The sequence below is a fragment of the Aythya ferina genome (genome assembly GCF_964211825.1).
Source record: "Aythya ferina genome assembly, chromosome: 10".
Classification (NCBI taxonomy): Eukaryota; Metazoa; Chordata; class Aves; order Anseriformes; family Anatidae; genus Aythya; species Aythya ferina.
The window spans coordinates 7,458,040-7,479,852 of NC_140306.1; the positions used below are offsets into that span (position 1 = coordinate 7,458,040).

The 21,813-nt window shown below is 54.6% G+C and overlaps 1 protein-coding gene across 5 annotated transcripts in view; it reads left to right on the forward strand.

Annotated features, from left to right (window-relative positions):
* Positions 1 to 534: 534 nt before the first annotated feature.
* CADPS (calcium dependent secretion activator) overlaps positions 535 to 21,813 on the forward strand; it is a 196,588-nt gene continuing 175,309 nt past the window's right edge. For 4 of the 5 annotated variants that reach the window (XM_084530730.1, XM_084530733.1, XM_084530732.1 and 1 more), the window contains exon 1: positions 535 to 1,046. In XM_084530730.1, the coding sequence (XP_084386856.1) occupies positions 585 to 1,046 (462 nt within the window). In that variant the 5' untranslated portion in view covers positions 535 to 584. The remainder of the gene's footprint in view (positions 1,047 to 21,813) is intronic. The other variant, XM_084530731.1, reaches the window with a different exon arrangement.

Consider the following 21,813-nt stretch of genomic DNA (forward strand, 5'->3'; position numbering starts at 1 on the left):
AACAGGCGATGGTATTTTGACGTTTACAGCACTTCTACCAATGAAGCAGAAAGAAACCTTGCAAACAGCCACCCACCCACTGCAAATACACCACGTACACAGGAACGAAGCCCCAATCCGACCTGGAAATACCCCAAAATCAGCACACGGAACACATTAGAGTCACTCCTTAGTGACTGAGGTGAAATATTTATTAGCAACATTCAGGTTTTCAGCGGCGCCGGGGGGTGCTCGGGGACAGCGCTGTGTGGACACGACCCCCCGCCCCTCCCCACGTCCCTTCCCAACCCTCCTGAGGCGCCCGCCATGGCGGCGGCGGCCCCCAGCGGGCATGCGCAGCGGGGCCGGGGGCGCGCCCGCTTTCCCGCCGTGCAGCACCGCGGCCAGCGCCCGGCCGGGGGCGCGCGCGTTGGGCGGGGCCGCGCGGGGCGGGGCGAGGGCGGGGCCGCGCGGCGCGGGGGCGCGCGCGCGGGCGCGGGCGCGGCGGCGGCGGCGAGCGGAGCCGGGCAGAGCCGAGCGGAGCCGAGCCCAGCCCAGCCCCGGCAGCCCCGGCAGCGCGGCTCAGCCCCGGCCCGGCCGCCGCGATGCTGGACCCGTCTTCCAGCGAGGAGGAGTCGGAGGAGCTGGTGGAGGAGGAGAGCGGCAAGGAGGCGCTGGCGCCCGCCGCCGCCGCCCGGCTCTCCCCAAGCCGCCCCGGAGAGGGCCCTGGCCCCGGAGGAGGAGGTGGTGGAGGTGGTGGAGGTGGTGGTGGAGGTGGAGGTGGAGGAGGAGGAGGTGGTGGTGGTGGAGGTGGTGGAGGAGGAGGAGGTGGAGGAAGCAGCGGCAGCGGTGGGCTGCAGCCGGGCGGGCGAGCTGGCGGCGCGGCTCGGCCCGCCAGCCCCAGCCCCTCGGTGGCCAGCGAGAAGGAGAAGGACGAGCTGGAGCGGCTGCAGCGCGAGGAGGAGGAGAGGAAGAGGAAGCTGCAGCTCTACGTCTTCGTCATGCGCTGCATCGCCTACCCCTTCAACGCCAAGCAGCCCACCGACATGGCCCGCCGGCAGCAGAAGGTACCGCCGCCACCCCCTCACCTTCCCCTGCTGTCCCTGTGTCTGTCCCCGCTGCCCCATCCCCATCCAGCACCCCGCCAACCTGCCCTCCTGCTCCCCTGCTATCTCCCCGCGCTGCCCTCTCGCTCGCACGCTCGCCCACCCACTCCCCAGCCTCTCCTCCTGCTCGGTTGCCGCTCGCCGGGCACCCCAAGGGCAACCTGGGCTCAGGGCACCTTGGCCCCGCACCGCAGGGGTTGCAGCAGCGGCCCCAGCCCTGTGCACGGCCTCGCTCCTCGCCGTGCTGCCGCCCAGGAGGAGCCGGGGCTGGCGTGGGGCATCGTCGCGCCCGGTTATGCAAGGTCGGCATCGGGGAAGTTTGGGATTTTGGCTGTTTGGGTTGTGCTGCTGGGAAGCAGCAGGCGTGCGCTCTGTCCTCCTGCTCAGGGAGTTTGCAACTTCACGCTCGCTGCAAAGTTCGCTTCGCCGGGAGTGCCAGCGCTGGCTTAGGGAGTTGCCGAGCCTCCTTCCAACTTCTCCCAAATGTTAGCACGCGGCGAGCTCCCCCAGTTCCCCTGCAGAACGTGGCAGAGGTGCTTTGCCACGAAAGGGCTGACACGCTCCTCGCTCTTCCTCCCAAATGCATCACCAGGGCACGGCACGAGCTGCTCCAGACACGGGCAGGGGAGCAGCACCTCGCCAGGGTGCTGCGGTGATGCTGGGTCCAGCACCGGGCCGTCTGCCCTCTGCCAAGGCACGAGTTGGTGGCCCGGAGCAGAAATCCAGTCCCTCCAGCACAGGGACGTAGGCACACATCAGCCAAACGCAGCCAACTCACTCCCTGTGGCACTCAGGGTAGGTCCGTGGTGGGACGTGGCTCTCTGGGATGGCCGGCTGCTGTTTTCCCCTGGTTTTAGTTGAGTTTCGCAGATGGCGATTTTAGCCTCGGTACCGTTCTTTGTTCACAAATGACCTTTATAAGCCAGGAAGGCTCCTGGATGTACTGCTGCAAACGGCGTTCATTCAGTTCTGCTACACCACGGGACTATTATTAGTCATTGCAACATACGGAGGTAGGAAAGTGCATCAATTCTGCGCGCGGTTTAAAGGCAATGTAGGACAATCTGCTGTAGCTGGAAGGATGAACAGTCTGCTTTTGTGAGAGTGAAGTTCGTGGCTGAGGCTTTGGAGAGTTGCTTTTTATACATTGCTCACCTACAAACCTTTTCATCAGACTGTGGATTTTCAAAGTCATCTTGGCTTTTGTTCCCTCTGAAACTTACTCGTGTTAGGAAAAGCTAAGGGAATTTACATAATTCCTTGTTTTGAAGGAATTCAGGCAAACAAACAGAACAGAAGGGAGTTTTTCCAAAGGCACAGGCAGCATCTGCGTGGTCTGGAGATGGGTGGCTGGGAAGAAGGGCGATTTATGGCCCGTGAAATCCAGGTACTGGAGACAGGGGGAGGACAAGAAAAGGAGGCAGCAAACTGCAGGTGAAACAAAGAAACAAGGAGTAAAGAGAACAACGATAAACTGGCAGAAGCACTCGAGGGAATGGGGAAGTTGCACAGGACCTGGGGAGAAAATAATCCCTTCTGTGTGAAATGAGTAATGTTGGGAAATATGCCTGGCTTGCTTATACAAACAGCTAAAATAGGTGTCTCTCGGGGGTTAGCGTCTCCCCACAAAGTTAGCAGTGAAATGGAATTGGGAAAGCTAAATGTAACCTGACAACGTGTCAAATTGAATTCACCCTTTTAAAGGTGAATTCACTCTGGGTTTTCTTCATCTGTATATTCCCATGCTCAGTTGTCACAGAGGTTCCTGGGAGTAAATCCTTGCCCGTTTCCCTCAGCCTAAGCTCCTGTTAAAGTCAATTAAAGCCCTGCCAGAGCATGTTGTTGGACTGCACGTGATCACTGCTTTCCTCCCGGATCACTGTGGGGAAGCCCACCCTTTCTTTCCTGGCGTGCAGGAGACCCAAGTGCGGTGCCTCTGGGTTTTGCGTCCTCATGGGCATGGAGATATTGTCACCAAGGCTCTGCTGGATTTAATAATCTTTATAGGAACTCCATGAATTGATGTGTTTTCCGTGGTGATGAAAACACCAGATGCTTCAAGACTCATCAGGGTGGAGCAAATAGGTTTTGGTTCTCAGAGAGAACATGTGTGACAGCAGAGCTTTGGCCGTGCCCCGGTGGGAGCTGTTGCCTCAGTTTCCCCCTGACAGAGGGGTGATAAACCTGATGGGAGGAACGTGAGGCCTGAGAAGCACACCCTGCCAAGTCTGCTTCTGCATCCTCGTTTAATTCTCTGCGATTGCCTCAGCGATGGGCATGAGGGCGCTGGGTTGTGCCGCAGGTGCTGCGCGATGCGCGGTGGCTGGAGCAGGCAGCCTGCTGTTCCCCCGCGCTCATCAGCGCCTTGGGATGAAGCGAGGTGTGCACTCGGGGTAGGGGCACAGCAGAGAGATAATTGCGTGCCATCTGATAAGTTTTAGCATATGTGAGAGTGAAGGGAAGAGTGGGAATGTGCGAATGGGCAGCTTAGCTGGGGGTGCTGCACATGGGCGCAACAGCACTGCACAGTCGTGTCGAACTCTGTTTCAACTTCCAAGAACAATTCAAGCTCTTGCTGCTCGGGGCTGGTATTTTTCCTGATCCTGACACGCCAGAAATTTCAGAAATGCTGTAAAAAAGTGTTCTTTAGATCAGCACGCATTCAAGCTTACACCTCTGCTACAGATTTTCCGTGGTGTTTGGGTGGGAAGGCTTCACTTCAGTAACTGCACATCTGTGATGTCTACCTGTACGTTTCGGTATTTACAGCTCACTCACCTCACTTCCTGAGGAAGAAGGCTTGTTAGATACCTGCCTCTGCTGTCTTTCTTCCCTCCTAGATTTCTTTTTTAAGCCACTTACGAATTCCGAGCACGCTTGGCAGGCAGACAGTGGTCTGCAAGATGCCAGTCCCTGAGGCTGGGCGAAAGCAGGGAGATCGGCAAAGAAGTACCCCAGCATGGAGGGTTTGGCCGCAGGCAGGAAAGCCTATTTTTGCCAGGAAAGCCCTGCTGGCAGGCAGGCACAGGCTGTGCTGGATGCTGCTGGGGCAGGAGGGCTGTGAGGTGCCCCCCAGGGGTGGGTGTCTGTGCCTTCCAGGTGGCATCACCTGAGAGATCGGCTCCAGGATGTCAGCGTCCCTGTGAGCACGTGTCTTGGGAAGGGATGGTGTGGAGGACTGGGTAGGCGGTGAAACCTGGAGAGCACGCTAGCTGTGGTTGCCCTTGCTTTTCCAGCACCACTTTCTGCCCCATGGAAGGAGGGAGGGTGACCAGGAGGGGAAAGTCCAGCTTCACTGCGGGTTGCTGGAGCCAGCCCTGGGAGAAGCAGCTTGGGATTTGGGCCCTTGTGTAAGCCTGCGGGGTGACGTCGGGTGCATTAGCAAAATTCTCCAGTCAAATTCAGCAAAGGGCTTAAGCCTGTGCTTTGCTGAATGGTGATTGATTTAAGCACCACGCTTAATGCAGAGCAGGTGTGCGGGATCAGAAACTCTGTTAAATCAGTTACAAAGCATCCTGAAATACAATGTTTCTGCCATTTTGGCATGGGTGCAGGTGCTACAGCAGTTAGGAACGTAGTAAAGCTAACAGCCTTCCAAATAATCCCGTATTTCTTCACTACCCAGGGCTGAGCTGCTACTTTCAAACTATATTTCCACAAGTTCTCTCTTAAAACCACTGGCATGTTCTTCTGGGACTGACTGTGGCTCAGGTGGCGTTGGGACTTGTTGGAGGACCTGTGATATTATGGGCAAATTCTGCTCTCCTGGCCCCAAGAAGCCCTCGGGGCTTCGCGTTTCTCAGCTCCTCAGGCCAGGAGAGGAAAGCAGGCGATGGGCTCGTTTTTCTTCTGTTCCTTGGCTGCTCTCCGGTGCTGCTGAAGGAGGAGACGTGGGTCTCAAGCGCGAGCTGGACCCCACATGCAGCTCAGTAGCTGCAGGAGGGCTCACCACGGTGCAGCAAGGTCACAATCCGCTCTGTGCCCACAGAAACCTCCCTGGGGCTGTCCCCAGCTGGCTTAGTGTGGCCACGGCCACCAGCGGTGAGAGCTGGGTGAGCGGCTGGGCTCTGGGAGGGTCGGTCCCAGGGCAGATCCGTGCTGGTCCTGTGGTGAGAACAAGCCTTTCGCTGCTGCCCAGGGAGCTTTTTCCCCGGGGAAAGAGGTATGGCTCATCCAAGCTACAGCACGGAGGACAGAACATGACCGCCGTTTTCGGTGAGTTGTCTGGAATCCCCAGAAAATGGTTATTTTCAGTTAAAACACTTATCGTTTATTTTGCCAGTGCCTTATCTTAATTTAATTCCAGCAGATATTAAATATTTGTCATAGCTGGGCTATTTATATACTTGCAGCTTATTGAATCGGGAAGCAGGTAATTAAATAGGCTGTAAGCTCGGTCCTTGTTGTAAAACTTTGCAGCTCCTGATCTGGACCAATGATTCAGTTACTGTGGGTGGCACCTCTCAGGCCAGAGATGTTGTGAACTAGCAGTGGGGAAGACTCATCAGATCATGCAGATGCAACCTCTGCTAAAGCCCGTCGCTTGCAAAAAGTATAATTTATGGCCCCGCTTTGCGTAGTCTAGACGCTCTCCCCGAAGCACTTTGCCTTGTGCACAACTCCTAATTCCTCCTGATGAGTTATGAGTCACTGGCTCGCAGTTCACCTAAGCGGGAAGCGGTCAGCAAGTCATTCCCCTGGGTAATTTTTTGTTAGCTGAAGAAGTATTTAATTTGTTTTGCAGTGCGGTGTAGCAGTAGGAACCCAGCCATTGCCACGCTGGTACATGCAATGCACACAAAGCCCTGCTAGCTCCTGCCGGTGCGTTAGTCCGGGGGGGGTACAAGGCAAACATCCCACTTAATTATGTAAACGTGATTAATATGCCAAGTCTGATCAATACAGTGTGATAATCAATACAGCTGTTTGTGGGGATGGGATGCTCAGGCTGCTCTGACTGCCTTTTCTTCTGGACTGGGGGGACATAATTCTTAAAGCCCTTTGTGTCCAAGCACAGTCTGTGGGCTTGATGTGTGTGCACTCGTTGTTTGAAAAGGTGCTTTTAGTGACAATATTTTTGCATTATTTGCCTGTGATTCAGGCTGATAAACTGTTAGACCTTTTCTAGAATTTAAACACCTGAGTCAAAATGTCGTGTAAATGTTTATTCAGCTTGGGGTAAGCTGCGCAGCGTTCAGGCATCATCATTCAAAACCTGCCCAGCTCAGAGTAAGGGTGAGAGCCTGGACTTGAGGAGTGTGATGAATACAGGGACCCCTGCAAGAGGGCATCAGCTCAGGCAGTCATTACCCATCGTTACAGACTGCACCTGAGCTGTGTAATTGGGCTGGCACGCACAGATGTTGGCGTCTGGTGAGGAAATTGAATAAAACCTGGATTCAGTCGCATTTGGGGGTTATTTTCTGAGTCCAAAGGGTGTTGCTTTTTTATTTTTTGCAGCGTTTATCTTATGGTACTGCAGCCTGCAGTAGTTAGATTCCTGTTTCCACCTCCGCTCCCTTTCCATGTGGGATTTACTCGATGATTTAGGGCAGGCATCACCTGTTGCTGGGTCTGACTTGGATCTGGTCCTGAACGGGCATGGAGCAGAGCGACCCCATCCCTGCAAGCCCATCCCGGGCTGTTTTCCTTCTGCCTGGGAGAGGATCTTGGGGCAGAACTTGGTTAAATTCTTGGCAGTAAAGAAGCAGCCTGCAAAGCTATTAGTTAAGAAATGGCTTATTGAAATGCACCCAGTCCCTGGCTGTCTGTACTGCTGCCTTGTGAGCTGCCTTAGTTTTGGCTGCTGTAGCTTCAGAATTCGATCCCGAGTGCGCACTGGGCTGGAGAGGATGGCACTGGGAGCCCACGGATCTGTAAGCTGGTAGTAAGTGCGGATGTTGATTTGGTTTGCAATCAACTAGGTGTACAAGGCATGCTGGCTCCTGTAGGAATCTCCCTTCCCCAGGGAATTTTCCATAGTGCAAGTGGCCAGGCACGGTCCCAGCAGCTGGCCAAAGGCGTTTTGGTTGCCTCTGTGCTATGGAGAGGTGAGCAGGCAGCAGGTTTGCTGCTCTTGCACCCGGGTACCAGAGGGTTTAGGCGCTGGGAGGTGACGCGGGCATCATGCGGTGAAAATGGAGCAAAAGAGAAATTTCCCCAAGATGCTAAATGTCCTTTCCTGGTACCAAGAGGGCACAAATGGTTTGTGCATTGCAAGCGTGGAGCTCGCATTTATCGTCTAGACCTCGAGCTTTACCTTCCATCTTAGCTGACTGCTCCCACCCTTGTAATCAGAGATTACAGACTCATCACTGCCTCGGAAGGAAGCTAATGGGGTGACGCAGCAGGAGCCAGCTGCCTCGCTACCTGCACGGTGACGATGCAAGGATGAAGGAAGGACACAGCGAGCGCTGCTCCAGCCACGGGCCGGGCTGCGTGACCCGCCGGCGGCGCCTGCTCCGTGCCACAAAAGGCAGCGCCGAGCCCCCAGCACCGCAGCCCACCCACCCTCTGCCAGCAGGACCCCCGGGCAGGGGCCATCTGCTGCTGTTATCTGGGGACGTGCAGCTGGCAGAGCCGCAAGGGCTCGGTTTGGTGCTGAGCCAAGACCTAGCTGGAGTTCGGGCTGCGGAGACTTGGTGTTCGTGAGGCTCCCGGGTGGGAATCGATGCCTGAGCTCTGCGGGAAGGAGAGGGGAGCTGGGGAGGGCTGGGACGTGGCAGCCTGCCTGCCCGCTCCCTGCCATGGGGTGGGCTTTAGTCCTGGGTGCTCAGGTCTGGGAATGGTGGAGGTGGCCTGGGATGGAGAGGGGCTCTGATGTCAGAGGGGCTGTGAAGTCACCTGGGGTCACAGCTGTGCCTTGCGCTCCTCAGTTGTCCTCTTCTGGCCTCCAGCTGTCTCCAGAGAGAAAAGGGGAGGATTACACACCTCTCCCAGGCTGAGCTGCTGTCCTACAAACACCCAGATCGATCGTGCACTCCTGGTTTACATGGGCCAGGCTTCTTCCCGGCACAGTGTCTGTGCGTTGGCACCTTCCCTGGCCTTCAGTGCTGCCTTCTGCTCTCAGAAGTGTTGGTCACAATGCTGCAAGGAGGCTGCTGCTGCCTTCAGTGGGGCTCTTGTGGGGTGCTCCCTCTTCCCTAGCACCCCACACTGCCCGTGGGGCAGGCTGGGCGCTTCGGTGCCTTTGCTCCAGCCCAGCTCTCCTCGGGTGCTGGAGGGCAGCGTGCTCAGGACGTTTTTCTCTCCATGCATCAGTGGCAGCTGCTGCCCAGACTCTGGAGGCTTGCAGGTTGCTGGCTGGCGTAAAATGGATGGTCTTTCCTAAGGTTGTTTTGCATCTCTGCTGCTGAACTTTTATTTGGAGTTCCTCAGGCTCAGACCTCCGGAGCCCCCGTTGCAAAGCTCGCACTCGGTGCTTGTTTCACGCAGAGATGTGTGATAGAAATTCCTTCTGTAATCACATTTCCCTGTAAACTCTCCTCTCTCAGCGTGTCTCACACCAGAATATTCCTGTCTGTGCAGAAGTCACCCCAAATGTGAATCAGGCCCCGCTGAGTGGGACAGTCTTCCCACCACCTATTTTTAGTGCGTGCAATTACCCTCCCCGCATCTCGGAACTCTAATTGCCTTTTTATTGCTGTGGAGCAGCGTGTGAAAGGTTCCTGCGTGCTCGTGCCTCGTTTTCTCATTAGCTCTATTTATTCCTCCTTTGGCTCCCTTCCTCAACCTCATCACATCGAGCATCTTCTCCTCGCCTCCGGGGCCTCGTGCAGCTCTGCCACTTCTCCCTTGTTCCCCCGTGTCCTTTCTCATGCTGCTGCTCCAGATGCTCTGTTGGGGCTGTCTGGTAGGGGCCCCGTGCACGGCACAAACCCTCACCAGCCTCCCCAGGCTGCTGTGGGTTGTCCCTAATGTTTCTCCCCCAAAAGGCCACTGCAGGGGGGGCTTTGTGCTTGTGCAGCACGGGGCACGCTTTGTGTAACGGGGAGCAGGCAGTGCCTGGCTTTGTCTGGTGTGGTCTACGAGTGCAAAGTCCTCCCCGATGTTATTTGCTTTATGTTTCAGCCTCGTTGTGTGGCATTTCCATAGCTTGAATTAATTTAATTATCCCCCGAGGTGCCTGCTTGCTCACAGTTGTCCGGGACTTTATTGCCCTCCTCTTGTGTATCGAGGAGCCCACACAGCTCTGAATCATCAGTAAATGTGATCAGGGTGTTTGATGTTTGCTCTCCCAAGTCCCTGATATACACAAGAAATGAAACCGGCCTTAATACCAGTCTGTGCCTCCCCGCTAGGCACCTGTTTTGCTCCTAAACGCTTCCTAGCTGCGTTCAGCCCAGCCACTCCATCCTAATAGCATTCATATTGACTGCAGAGATTAATATTTCATACGGGATTGTATCCCAAGCTCTCGCAGCCTGTAGGTACTTCATGTCCAGCACATCTATTAAGTGTGATGCCAGCCTTGGGTCACCAGCCTGCAGCTCGGCATGGGTGCAGACCCTCGCTGCAGCCCCTGCCCAGCACCCCCGAGGTGCCCAGCTGGCAGTTTTTGGCACCAGTTGGACACCAGTATGGCTGAGGACACAACTGGGAACGCACTGGGCTGGCTGTACCATGGGCCCCAACAGCTTCTGCATCACTTAGGTGTGTCTGCAGGGTTTCGAGGGCTGGGAGATGGTGAGAGCTGATGAGCTGCTGTGTTAATTGGTCAGTGCAGGGTGTGGGGGTCACCAGGAGCACTGGGGCTGGGCCCAGAGCCGTGGTTCAGGCACCGAACGTCCACGGGCTGCCCCTCCTGTGTCCGTCTGTCCTGTGTCTGTCCTCCCAGCAGCCTCCGCCGCTGCTTATTGCGAAGGCAGTTAATAGCCCTGCATAATTCATGCTGACAAGTTGTACACCCTCGGTGATAAAAGGAGCCGCTGTTTCATTTACACACGTGGGGCTTCGCACGGACCTTGCAGCTACGCGAGCCCTGGCTGAGATGAAAGGCAGCGGGAGGGGGGTGGCAGCGAGGCGCAAAGGACAGGTCCTGGTGCCCTGGTCCCTTGACTTGAGGGTGCTGTGTGTGTCCTGGGGGTGACAAACAAGGGTCCTGAGCTGTCCCACACACCCCTCCCTGCTCCCAGCCAGCCTGCAGAGCACCCTGCCTGCTTTTGCATTGCCCGGAGGCTGCAGAGCGAGGCTCCTGCTCCGAAAGGCCCTTTGAACCCGTGTGAGCAGGAGAAGAGCAAGAGCCCATCAGCTGAGACTCAGTGGCCAGCCAGAAGCAGATGGCTTGCTATTTCTGTGTCCTCTGGTTTTATTACTGCGGGTCTGGGAGGGAGTTACAGCTGCTCCAGTAGTGTGGCAAATCATCTCCATTTGTCTTGTGCTGTTGTGCCTCGGTGATGTCAGCCGGTCTCCTTACATTTTGTGTACGTTCAGACTAAGCAAATCGCGGTGTTTTTTCCATGAAAATTTAATGATGAAAGATGACACTGAGAGATTTTTTTTCTCCTTTAACCAATTGTTTCATTTGCTGCGTAACCCTCACACTAATAGTCATAATAATGGTCGTAATCTTTCCTTGCTCTGGCTCAGGAGGACAGATGTGCCTTTGGATTATTTTTTATTTTTTACCTAGGCAGAATCTCCTTTTATTTATTTTTTCACAGCTCCGAGTACTCGCATTGCAATGCCGTGACCTATCTCCAAGGTGAACCTTGCAATAAATACTTGCTTGGGGAAGGGAGGCACGGCCGGGGTGTTGAGAAGATCAGGGCCTGTCAGCCAGCAACGCGCGCTGCAATTAGATGTCCAAATGCAAATCACTCAGACTTCAGAGCGCGGCAAGGTGAGGCTAGAGGGGACTTCAATCCAGTCTGAGATTAAGTTGAAATCCTTTGGGTGCTTTAATTCTTCCCAGTCAATTAAGCTCACTAGGAATTGCGTGGTGGCTAGTCGGAGTAGTGCAGGAAAGCCTTCCGATGGGTTTCTCGTGTGTTCAAAGGCTTGCAGCACTTGTCCCCGTGGAGAACCTGTTTGTGCTGAGGGCTCTCACCCCTCAAACAGAAAAAAGACTCAGAGACTTGCAGCCGCAGTGATAACCCCCTGATTTTAATCCAAGGAGGTCGTGCACTTGTAGTGTTCCCATCCCATGGGTGCCACGGGTAGGGTAAGCCAGGGGCTGGGATGGGGCAGTGATGCTGTGCTGAGCAGGGCACGGCCACAGGCAGCTGAGCATCACTAAATAGTGGGGCTGAAGGTTTTCCCACCGCCCCTCGTGCCCTGGGGAGGCAGAGCCCAGAGCCAGAGCACAGCTTGTTGAAAACAAAAAGAGGGCATTGGTCCCAAGACTTGGAGAGCTGCAGGGTGGAATCGCTTATGCGGAGTGGGTTTGTGCTTCGGAAGCTGCTCTTCCCTTTGACTTTGGGAGGTTGAATGAAAGAGCTCAAGTGGTGGGAAGGCTGTGAAATGTTTCCTCACCCTCTGCTCGTGAAGCTAAGTTGCAGTTTTAGAAAATGTAAGGTAAATGAAAGCTGGTATTTCTGCTCTTTGGTCTTTCTCCGTGTCATGTGTCTGCCGCTCAGGAAACATTAATGAAAAAGTTGGGGGTGTGAATCAGTAAAAAAAAAAAACAAAAAAAAACAACAACACATAACAACTCTTCTTTGTTGAAACCATGTGTACAAGGTCATAGCTGTTTATGTAGCAAATCTCACAGGACTTGAAAAATGTCCTTGGTGTCGTCCTGTGCAATTTGTCAATGGTGTTTGTGGAGTCGCAGCACTGCTTTGCACCAGGGATGGCAAGCATACGCTGTGATTATACATCATGCCTCTTTTTTTTTTTTCCCCAGCATGGATGACTAAGATTTGTAGATACGAGGCTCACAAGCTGAAAGGAAAAAATAGCAGAAATGGGAATTACGCAGCTATTTTCATAGCAAAACACTTAATTAGGGTCATGTATGGATGCAGCGCTGCGATAACTGCTGTACGTGGAGATGCTCTGCAGATGTCTGCGGTCCCTGGAGGGGGCTCAGCACCCCACATCGTCCTGCCCTGAGGTCGGGGTGTCACCGTGGGGCTGGCATCGCAGCTGCTGAAGCACAGGAGCAAGCTGGGGAGGGAAGGGCTGCAAGCAGGGAGGCAGAGCGAGGGCCAGCCCTGTGCATCACGCGGGCTGCTGCTGAATCACTGTTTACGCCGGTTCTGTACCTGCTGACTGGGTGCATGAAAATAGGGTACTTCTATTTATAGTCCTTACCTTGTGCATTCATGCACACACACACACACACTGAAATCAGGCTTTCTGTGATGGGAGTAGCTCCTTGTCTGCACGGGGGAAGTATTCCAGGGCTGTCTTTGTGTTTGTGAGCGTCACCTGGGTGAGGAGCGTGGTGAGAAGCTGGGTGTGGGAGTAAAGCGGTGAGGAGCTGAGCACCTGAATGCCCCCAACCTGGCAGCAATCCTGCCCCTGCTGCACCAGAATCACAGCTTCCAGGCCTTATTCCATGTCCTGCTGCCTTCCTTTGCCTTCCCCTTCAGAGCTGGTGTGCTACCCAGGCGTGACCTGAGCAGCCGCTGCGGCAGGACCGCGGTGCCTCGTAGCTCTGCTTTGGTGCCAGCAGCTCAGGCTCACCTGCCATCACCCTTGTCTGTCTCATTGTGCATCGATGCTGGTAGAGGAGTTTCAAGCAATATCAGTGAAGGAATAGGTCCTGAGGTGAAGCCAGCACCTCTGTTTTGGCAGGAGCTGTGTGTCTTGCCCACTGCTGCAGCTGATGGTGCTGCGAAAGCCGGCGCTGCTCCTGCCTAGGGGCTTGTGCGCTCCTGCCCTGTGGGCTGAGAGGCGTGGTACAACCACGTTCAGTCTCGCTGCTCCTTGGAGGCTGCCTCACCTTCCTAGGCTGGTTGGTGTTAAAATCCCATGCAGTCCTGGTCAGATTTATGCTGTTTGGGCTCTCCGTGTGAAGGAACGATGCACACAGCCCTTCATCCCCAGCTCTGCTGATGCTCTCCTGGGTAGCAGCGTGCGTGCAGCAGAAAGGAGGAAAATGGTTATGGAGGTTTGGGGTGCCTCCAGGTAAGAAGTCCTCAAAGAGGGGGCAGAAATGGTCGTGAAACCTGTGCTGTGAAGATGTGGCTCTGTGTCTTACAGGACCCCAGAGAGTCTGTGAAGCCTCAATTTCTGGGTGATCTTGTGGCCAAGCTGCCGGCCCCCAGCAGACCTGCGTCTGTCCTGCTTCCCTCACCTCACAGCTCCCCTTCCCAGTAACTTCTGTCCCCTTACCTCACCCAGCCTGCTTCCCAAATAACCAGTCATGGTGCTGTAAGGGTTCAGGCTGGCCAGAGAGAAGGACGTAGTCATTCTGGTGCTCATTCTGGCCAAGCAACACCCGATGTCTTCTGTCTTCCTTTGCCATCCTTTGTCACCACAGTGCACTGGCACATCCAGGTGAGCATCCTTGTGAACGCCTCGCTAGGTGAGTTTCTCCCTTTGCCCTCCCCACGGGGATATCTCGAAGGAGGCAGCCCTGGCCTCCCTGCAGGATATGGTTTTCTGCCACGGGCGCTGCGTGGAGCCGTGCTCATTCATCCCTCGCAGCTCGCGTAGCGCCGGCTCTTTCCTCGCATCATCCAGGGCATGCAGAAAGCCTGCCGGATTGTTTTGAAACTTCACAGCAGGAAAGAGCTTTGTTTCTCGTACGCTGTCGGGTTTGCCAGAGCAGCCCGTGAGCTGTGTGCCAGCAGCACACACGTGGGTCTGAACGCAGCAGCTTTGCGCTTGTTTTCCTGAGCCGAGGGCTGCCCTGTGGGGGCAACAGGGGCTGGAAATGGTGAGATGCCTGCAGGTAGAGCAGAAATGAGGAGAAAGGGGCTGGGGGAGCCACGGAGAGGTGGGAGGAAAGTGCGGTCTTGGCCTGGCAGTAAACCCATCAGTCAGGGCACAATGCTGGTGGGCAAGCCTGTGTTTGGTTTGGGAAAGGGCCCTGAGCTTCTGCCAAGGCTGCCCAGGAGCTCAGCATCAGCGCCCAACTCTCCTCTCCGGAGAGCCCTTGTGCCACATTGTCCTTGTGGGTTTGGGGCTTTGGATTTTATCTCGGAGAGAAACCAACCGGGAAAGGAAGTGTTCTTTGGTCCATGCTGAAAACAGCACTGTAATTGTCTGCCCTCCCTTCTTAGAGAGCACCAGTGATCTTATTAATGCCTTCTTGGAGGAATGGGCTTAGAGGGCCATCACCAAGTTTGTATTAAAAAGCCTATTTGCCAGGTGGGTTTCCCTAAGCCTTTTAGAGGTGGATTCACAGTACTTGTATGTATAGGGTGAAGAAGTGATGAAGGTTTGGGCACTTCCTGTCCTTATTTTGTGGACCCCAAACCGAGATGGAGATCTTTTCCCTCGAAGGCTATTTAAAGCCAAGCGTCGTGAGGCCACGTGCAGGGAGCCCTGGGTACCGAGCTCTGAGGCTTCACTCTCCAGGGTGATTTGGAGATGTGCAAATTTAAAGGGTGCCAAAACCAGTTGCTTTGAGCTTCAGTGAGGAAGTATTTGGTGGTATGCACGCTATGGTGCAGACAGCTTCCCAGACACTACTTCACATGGCTTGTGCAGGGTATTTTTCCACCGCCGATGTTCTCGGTGGCTCTGCTTGGCTTGCAGCCATCCTCTTGTTTAAGGCCCAGGGACCAAGGCAGGCAGCAGAGGCCGGGCACAACCCGTACAGGGGATGTGCTGCACTGCAGCCAACCCTGCTGGGGACAGGGACAGGGCCGTGTGTCCCCACCGTGCTGGGGAGGTGATGCTGGGACCGCAGGCAGCCGCTGCCCCTCTCCCTCCTTTTCTCCCCAGGGCTTGGTGCTGACGCTGCGTCAGACACCTGCCCGGAGAGCTCGCGGGTCAATATCCAGTTAGAGCAGATCCATGCATCTGGCCTGCCTCGTTGTGCTCTAATTGCCTCCTGCCTGCCTCCTATCTGCATCCAGTGAGCAAGCAGCAGCGCTAGTTAATTACTCTTCTGGGCTGAGTGCGGGCTTGCAGTCCGTTCTGTCAATACTAATTGTTTTATAGAAATATGAAGTACCACTTTCCCTTCCCTCCGAGGACTTTGGAGATGTAATGTGGGCTTTAATGATAGCATTTGCCCTTCTGGCCGGTGTGAGCAGGAAAAAGTGATCTCCTGTTAGAGCGGGCACTTCGGGTCATCTTCTGGAGAGCCGCGAGTGCTCTGCTCTGCTTCTGCGCCCCTCCAGTCCAGCTCTTTCCTTTTCCTTCTTTCCAGCCTCTGGTTTAATAAATACGTTGCACAAAAGAGTAAGTAAGCAAAGGTGATGTATGTGGGCATCTCCCGGCAGTTCACACAGCAGCACGTAAGGATATCACGTAAGGAAAGTCCCCTTTAGATGCATGAAAATTGTCAGCCCCTGGCCTCCAAAAGCTTTTCTGCTTGCTTGAGCCCGCCACAGTGGTTGCTCGTAAGATGGGTGTCTGCTGGAGATGTCCCGTTGTGGAGGGATTTATAATTTTGCCTGGATCTGTTGTTCTGGAATAAACGCCAGATAAAACCACATTTGTTTAAAATTGAAGGTAAATTAAAACACGCTCTGAGTGTGCTCAGGCTGAGGTTATACGGAGCGTTTGCTGTGACCAATGTTTTGGGGCTGTGTTGTGGTTCTCGTTGCCTCGCTGGAGGTTTTGCCGCTAGCTCTGGCCCTTAGCAGCCGTGCGCAGAGCAGGATGGGCTCCCGGGTGGATACCTGAGATCTGCGAGGCGCTGTTGTTGAAGCATTAAAGCAGGGAAGGTGCCGGTACCCAGCTGGGGAAGGTGCTGCCGCTGGGATGCTGTAGCCCTGACTCTGCTTCGCTCACCCCCAGCTTCCCGCAGAAGCCTCAGAAAGGGGACACGGGTGGGTGCGGGGTGCCCAAGCCCCCTGGTGGGGATGGGGCAAGGCATTGGGGAGCGGGGGCTGGCCGAGACCCACATCCACATGGCACAGGGTGGATGAGGGATGTCCCGGTGCCTCCCTGCGTGGCAGCTCAGGCACACGTCCTCGATGCCAGCCATGCGCTGGGAGGCAGCGCGGCTTTTCTCTGCAGGAGAGGTCTTTGCATCTCATGGGATTTACAAACCACTCTACTCCAGCGTGGTCTGAGCTCTCCCTTCATCCCATGAAAATACAGGGGGGCTGTAGCTTTTTAGACTTGATCCTTACCCTCCTTACATTACCCATTCTGAGGGCTGGATGGTTTTGGCTGCTTAGCGAGCCGAGATGTGCTGTTTGCTTGGAGTTGTTGTCCCAGGGCTTCCCGTCCCAGCCAAGCCCTCGCTGACTCCCGTGCTATTTTTCTCTGTGAGCGTTCAGCGGGGTGATGTACTGCTGCTGTCACCTGCAGAAGATCCTGTTCCCTGACCTTAAAATGCATCCCAGCTTCAAACCTGCTCGCTCAGGGACTCGGAGAAGCCTGTGCTCATGTCCTTTCCATCGTGTCACCCGGCCTCGTTGCAGGCTGCATGTAAATTGGTCACTGGAAACAGTTTTCTGATCTCAGCCGCAAATCTGATTATGGTTACATTAGGGAATGGAAGCACGAGGAGCCAGGTCATCGCTTTAAATTTTAGCGTTAAAGGTCAAGTTCCGCTGATTTTTAATCCTTTGACAGCAGCAGCCTCCCATCTCGTGCTCCCGCGTGCGTCTCCACCAAGAAGCAGGCAGGAGCTGGCGGATCCAACATCGGCAAGGCTGGGTTTTACCTCTGGGATTTTTTGGGGGAAAAAAATGAGGAAGAGCAGCCTCAGCCCTCGTGTGGGGCAGTGCAGATCCATGCTGTGGGGCTGGGCTCCCCCTGCACTGTGCATGCACCGCTGGCGAGATGTGCAGCAAGGAGCTGGCATCACAGCCATCCCCCGTGTTCCTCAATCTTGGCACCAGCTGCGGATCCCGCTGTCAGTATTTTGGGGCTATTTCCTTCAGCTCCTTATTAAAATGCATGTGTTTTTCCTCATTTAAAATGATCATCTGTATCAAAAAGCTAATGATCACAATACCTGGCTTACTTTTCCCCAACAAAGATGACAGCAGTGATATAAATCATTATGTTGCTGATTGTAAAATTGCTACCTTCAGGCACGTCTTTATTTTAGGGTTGGATTTTTTGGCTGCCACAATTTACGAGAGAGAGACAGTTGGAAATTTTCTCCTTTTAATAAGTAGTTTTCATAGCTCTCAAGTTTCTTTATCAAGTCAAGCTGCTTTGGCTGCCAGGCTGGAAAGAGCAGAAGATTAAAGTGCTTTTTATTTTTTGAAGATGCGCAGCTGTGCCTGTAAGAATATCGTGGCTTTCCTGAGGTAAGATCAAGTCACAAAGATTTCCTGGTGGGCTTTTGCCATCGCTCAACTCCTGTGGTCCTTGCTGCAGCAGACAATGTGTCTTGTCCTCGGGACTCTCTGCTTGGTTGTTACAAGGCACAGGCACCTTCCTGCAGTGCTGCCTGGCTCTGGGGACCCTCCTGGCACCGAGGTGCAGAGCTCCAGAGGTGCTGGCACAGGTAGGGCCCAGCTGAAGGTTCAGAGCTACCAGGATTTTCATTTCCAGTTTTCAGAATGAAATCCCCGTGGGATTATAATGTAGCATCACGTGAAAAAGCACGAAGGATTGATTTTTTTTTTCCCTTTCACCTATGTGGGGAGACATAAATGCCTGTCTAGGAAAATGGGCAGCTGCAGGGAGTATCCGAAATGCCACCATCTGCACACCTCCCAGCCGTCCGAGCTCTGCGCCCGGTGAATGACGCCAGCAGGCTCTATCAAGGGTATGGCTTGTATTTAATTCGGCGCTACAATCCCTTTAATCTAGGATTATATCCAGTTGTTTTCTTCATGCGGGATGCAGGCTGTCAGATAAAAGCAAAAGCAGCTGGGAGGAGAAAAATGTCTTTGAACAGCGGCTGAAAAACCTCGAGCATCTGCAGATGCATTTGGCAGAGGCACGAACCCGTCTCGCAGAAATGTCCGGGCAGGTGCACGGGGGCTGCCCGGACCCTCCAGCTCTGACGGATGAAGACCCCGGGAAGGCAACGGGTTGCAGATGAAATGGTAATTGCTTTCCCCTCGCTGAATGAAATCTTCTCTGAGGCGATTACGCAGATTAAAGCTTCCCACTGAAATGTACCAGAATAAATGCAGTCTGTGCCTCTCGCGGGGACTGCTGCAGCGCAGCGCCCGGCTGCAGCCTGGCCTGGGCAGGAGGAGTGGTGCTGGCTGCACGCTGTGGCTGACCTCGTGATACCAGGCAATGTCACGACATCGTCACCGGGCTAGAGGTTTGCATTCCCATGTCACAAGACTGGGAATGCAAAATAGTTTAGTACTGGATGGTGGTTTCCCATGTGCCGGGCTTTTTGAAAGCAGGAGCATCTGTAGCAGGAGCTCACCATGGCACTGGCTTCTTGCCCACCCAAGGAGCGTGCTGGCAGGGCAGCCCCTTGCAAGCCAGTGAAGGCATCAGCTCGCTTGGAGCAGGAACTCTGCTCAGACATGTGGAGAAGGAAGCAGTTTTGAAGCTGAGAGCGTGGCCTGAGCTGCCCTGATGTGGCTGGCTTGGGGTCCAGAGTAGGAGCCCTGTGAAAGTAAGGCTGGAGGGACCCACAGGTGCCTGATCATCAGCCTCCTGCTCAGCACGGGACTGGGGGGCACCCAGGTCACTCCTGGCTTCTTCACTCTCATGGACATCTTTAATTTCTTGTTGTGGACACGAAGAATACATTATCCTCTTCTTTGCAGCAGATCTCCCTGTTCTTGGAGGACTTCTGTGGGTGTTCTCAGCCCCCCCCATCTTCTGCAGCTCCCCAGCCCTTCCCAGTGCCCACATTTCTCGTACTGCTCCTGCTCCCCATCCCAGAGCCCCTTCCCTGCTCTGGGGCGGGCAGTGGCCCTTCTGCCTGCTCCCCTGTCTACCCATCTATCTGATGCTTCTGCTTTTTTGTTTTTTCCCCCCTTATGACACAGTGCAGCTGCGTTTGGTTGCATTCAGCTTGTGTCCCCCCCTCCTGACAGCTGCGTAACGCTGTGCAAATGACTTAATGCACCCCCAGCTCCGAGTGAGGAGTTAAACCATTACCCTCACTAACGGGGAGTCTGTGCCAACCCGATAATTGCTACTGGATGCCACTCTGGCCGAGGTACGAGGGAGAATTCACCGTGCCTACACGAAGTCATTTTCCTCGCTTATCACAGCGTGATTTAACGACCTGGTGCTGTTAATGGGGTCTGATTGGGGTGTGGGCTCTGTAATTCCACACACCGCGTGTGCGTGGCAGCCGCATAACACACATAAAAATCTCCGAAGTGCAGAAGTCATACGTGTGAGAGTCACAGAGAGCCTTTTTCACTCTAATTAGCTCCTTTCTAGGAGGAGAGGGAGAGTGGAGAAAAAAAAAAAAGGCAGTAAAAAAGGCAGCCGGGTTAAGTGTGTAGTAAAAGGTAGCGTGCGGTGGGTGAGGACGGTGCTTGCAGGGGGGCTGCGTGATGCTGGGCTCCCACAGCCTGTCACGGGAAATTACCTGAGCTACAAACACCCTGGGGCACGAGCTGGTGCGGTGTTGTGGTTGGGGAGGGGGTTGCTTTTTGGTCAGGGAAGCTAAAATAGGATAGTAAAATCAAATGGCTCCAAGGCAACAAACCCCAGAGCTGGCCTAGGAGGAGGCAGGGGTGTTGGAAAGGGAGGGAGCTGCAGGGAGCATTCGGTGGTGCTTTGCCTCATGCAAGTGGTCTCAGCATTGTCTCCTAGTACCAAATGAATTAGGATTGAGAAAGTTTTTCTGGCCCAGGGCTCCTGAGATTGATGAGAGCTTTCTGCTTTGTCTGAGCTGCCGGCAGCGGAGGCAGAGCTGGATGCAGTCAGCTCTGCCGGCTGCTGAAGTGATGCGCTGCTGTTACACCTATTTTTCCCCCAGTCTGAATTTCGAAGGCACAGGTAGCAGGATGAAACGATCTGCTGCTGTCGGATGAGAAATGAGTGCTGGGGGTGGTGAGGAGATGCTCGCCGTGGGCAGGGACCTGCTGCAGGACCTGGTATTTCGCTGCAAATTGCATGGGCCAAGGACGTGCCAGTGACTCGCCTCGTGTGGTACGCCTGATAAACAGCCCCTGCAGGCTCAATGCCTGCTTGCTGAACTTTTTTGAAGAAAATAACTGAGGCTGTAGGACCCGTGGGCATGGAGGGAATTCCTCAGGCGTCACGCCGAGGTTTTCCTGCCAGGGGTCTTGCTGTCACGTCGTGCTCATGGTGCTGCTGTCACGTTCTGCTATTTCCAGTCTCAGGAAGAGCCCATCAAATTGAAGAGCGAGGTAGGGGTTGATCCTTGTTCTGCAGGCACCAAGAATAAGGGAAGGAAAGTCTTATTGCTGTTGGGTTGTTGCGCCTTGCTCTCACTCACTCCTCTCAGTCCTCTCACTCACTCCTCTGGGTTGCTCAAGATAAACGTCTTTATTCTCTCGGGTGTTTTCTGCATGGATCTGTTAGCTGTCAGATGCCTTTGCCACGTTGCAGGCTGTCTTGCTGATGGCACATAGTTTGGTTTGCTTTTATTTTCCTGACGCCATCTTCAGTTTCTTTGGTTCCCAGGTGTATCTGGATGAGTTGAGATCAGTTTTGCTCATTAAAATCACATTTCTGTGAAAGCTCTTAGAAATCAATCACAACGCTTAATGAAGTAGTGCATGGCTTGAAAAGAAACGGTCGCAGTGTAGGAGGGGAAATGAGAAATTCTCTCTGCCCCCTAAATTTCGGAGGAGCTTAGGCATGCCCCCGAAGATGGCATGGAGGAGAGAGGTGAAACGGCGAGGTTTAGGAGCCGGCGGATTTCCCTCTCCTGCACGTGTCAAGCCAGGCGCTGGGGTCTGGTAGGGAACAACTCGGAGGTGGAACAAAAGTTCTGCACCAGTTTGTCCTTCCCCTGTCAGCGTGGGCAGGATGCTTGCCCACTCACCTCACCATCTTGTGCCGTTCCCTGAGCTTTGGGGCTGAGCAGCAAAGCGGGGCTGCCCTCGGCGGAAGAGGCACGGCCCCGTCGTGCTGCTCCGTGCCCAAACAGCTTGGCTGCGGCCACGCTGGGTCCTCTCCCAGCTGCCAGGGGAGCCTGGCACTGCCACCCGAGCTGGCCGAGGAGGCATTTGTCTTGGAGACAGCCGTCAATCAGCGCCGCCTCCTCCCGCGGCGCCTGTGTGGGTCCCTCCTGCAATATGGCACAGGGGAGGCGATGCTGGCACCGCAGCGCTCAGCGCCTGCAGCCGGGCTCCCAGCTCGTCCGGGAAGGGCACTCTCAGGTGAACGGCCCCATTCTCAGCTCAGTCATCTGAGCAGCGTTTAAAATTAGTGTTTTCCCTCCCAGCTTCCACAGGTAACAGTTATCTCTAATTGTTTGGCGTGGGCTGAGGCTTCTATGAGGAGTGCTCAAGCACAGAGTGAGGTGAGGTGAGCTGAGCTCTGCTGGGAACCACGCACACAACGTGGGATCTGTTCTGCTGGCGGTGGGGTCACAGCACACACGGTGCTATCCAGGAGCTGCCACCGTGCTCAGGGACCTGCTGCCTGCCCCAGCCTGCTTCCAAGGCACAGCCCTTCCTTGTGCTCGCTGGGAGGAGGAAAGCGAGAGAGCAGCAGTTGGATGCGCTGTGTTCGTTTTTTAGGCTCTGTTTTCCCCCTTTGTCATGATTTTCACTCTTACGGTTTCCAACAC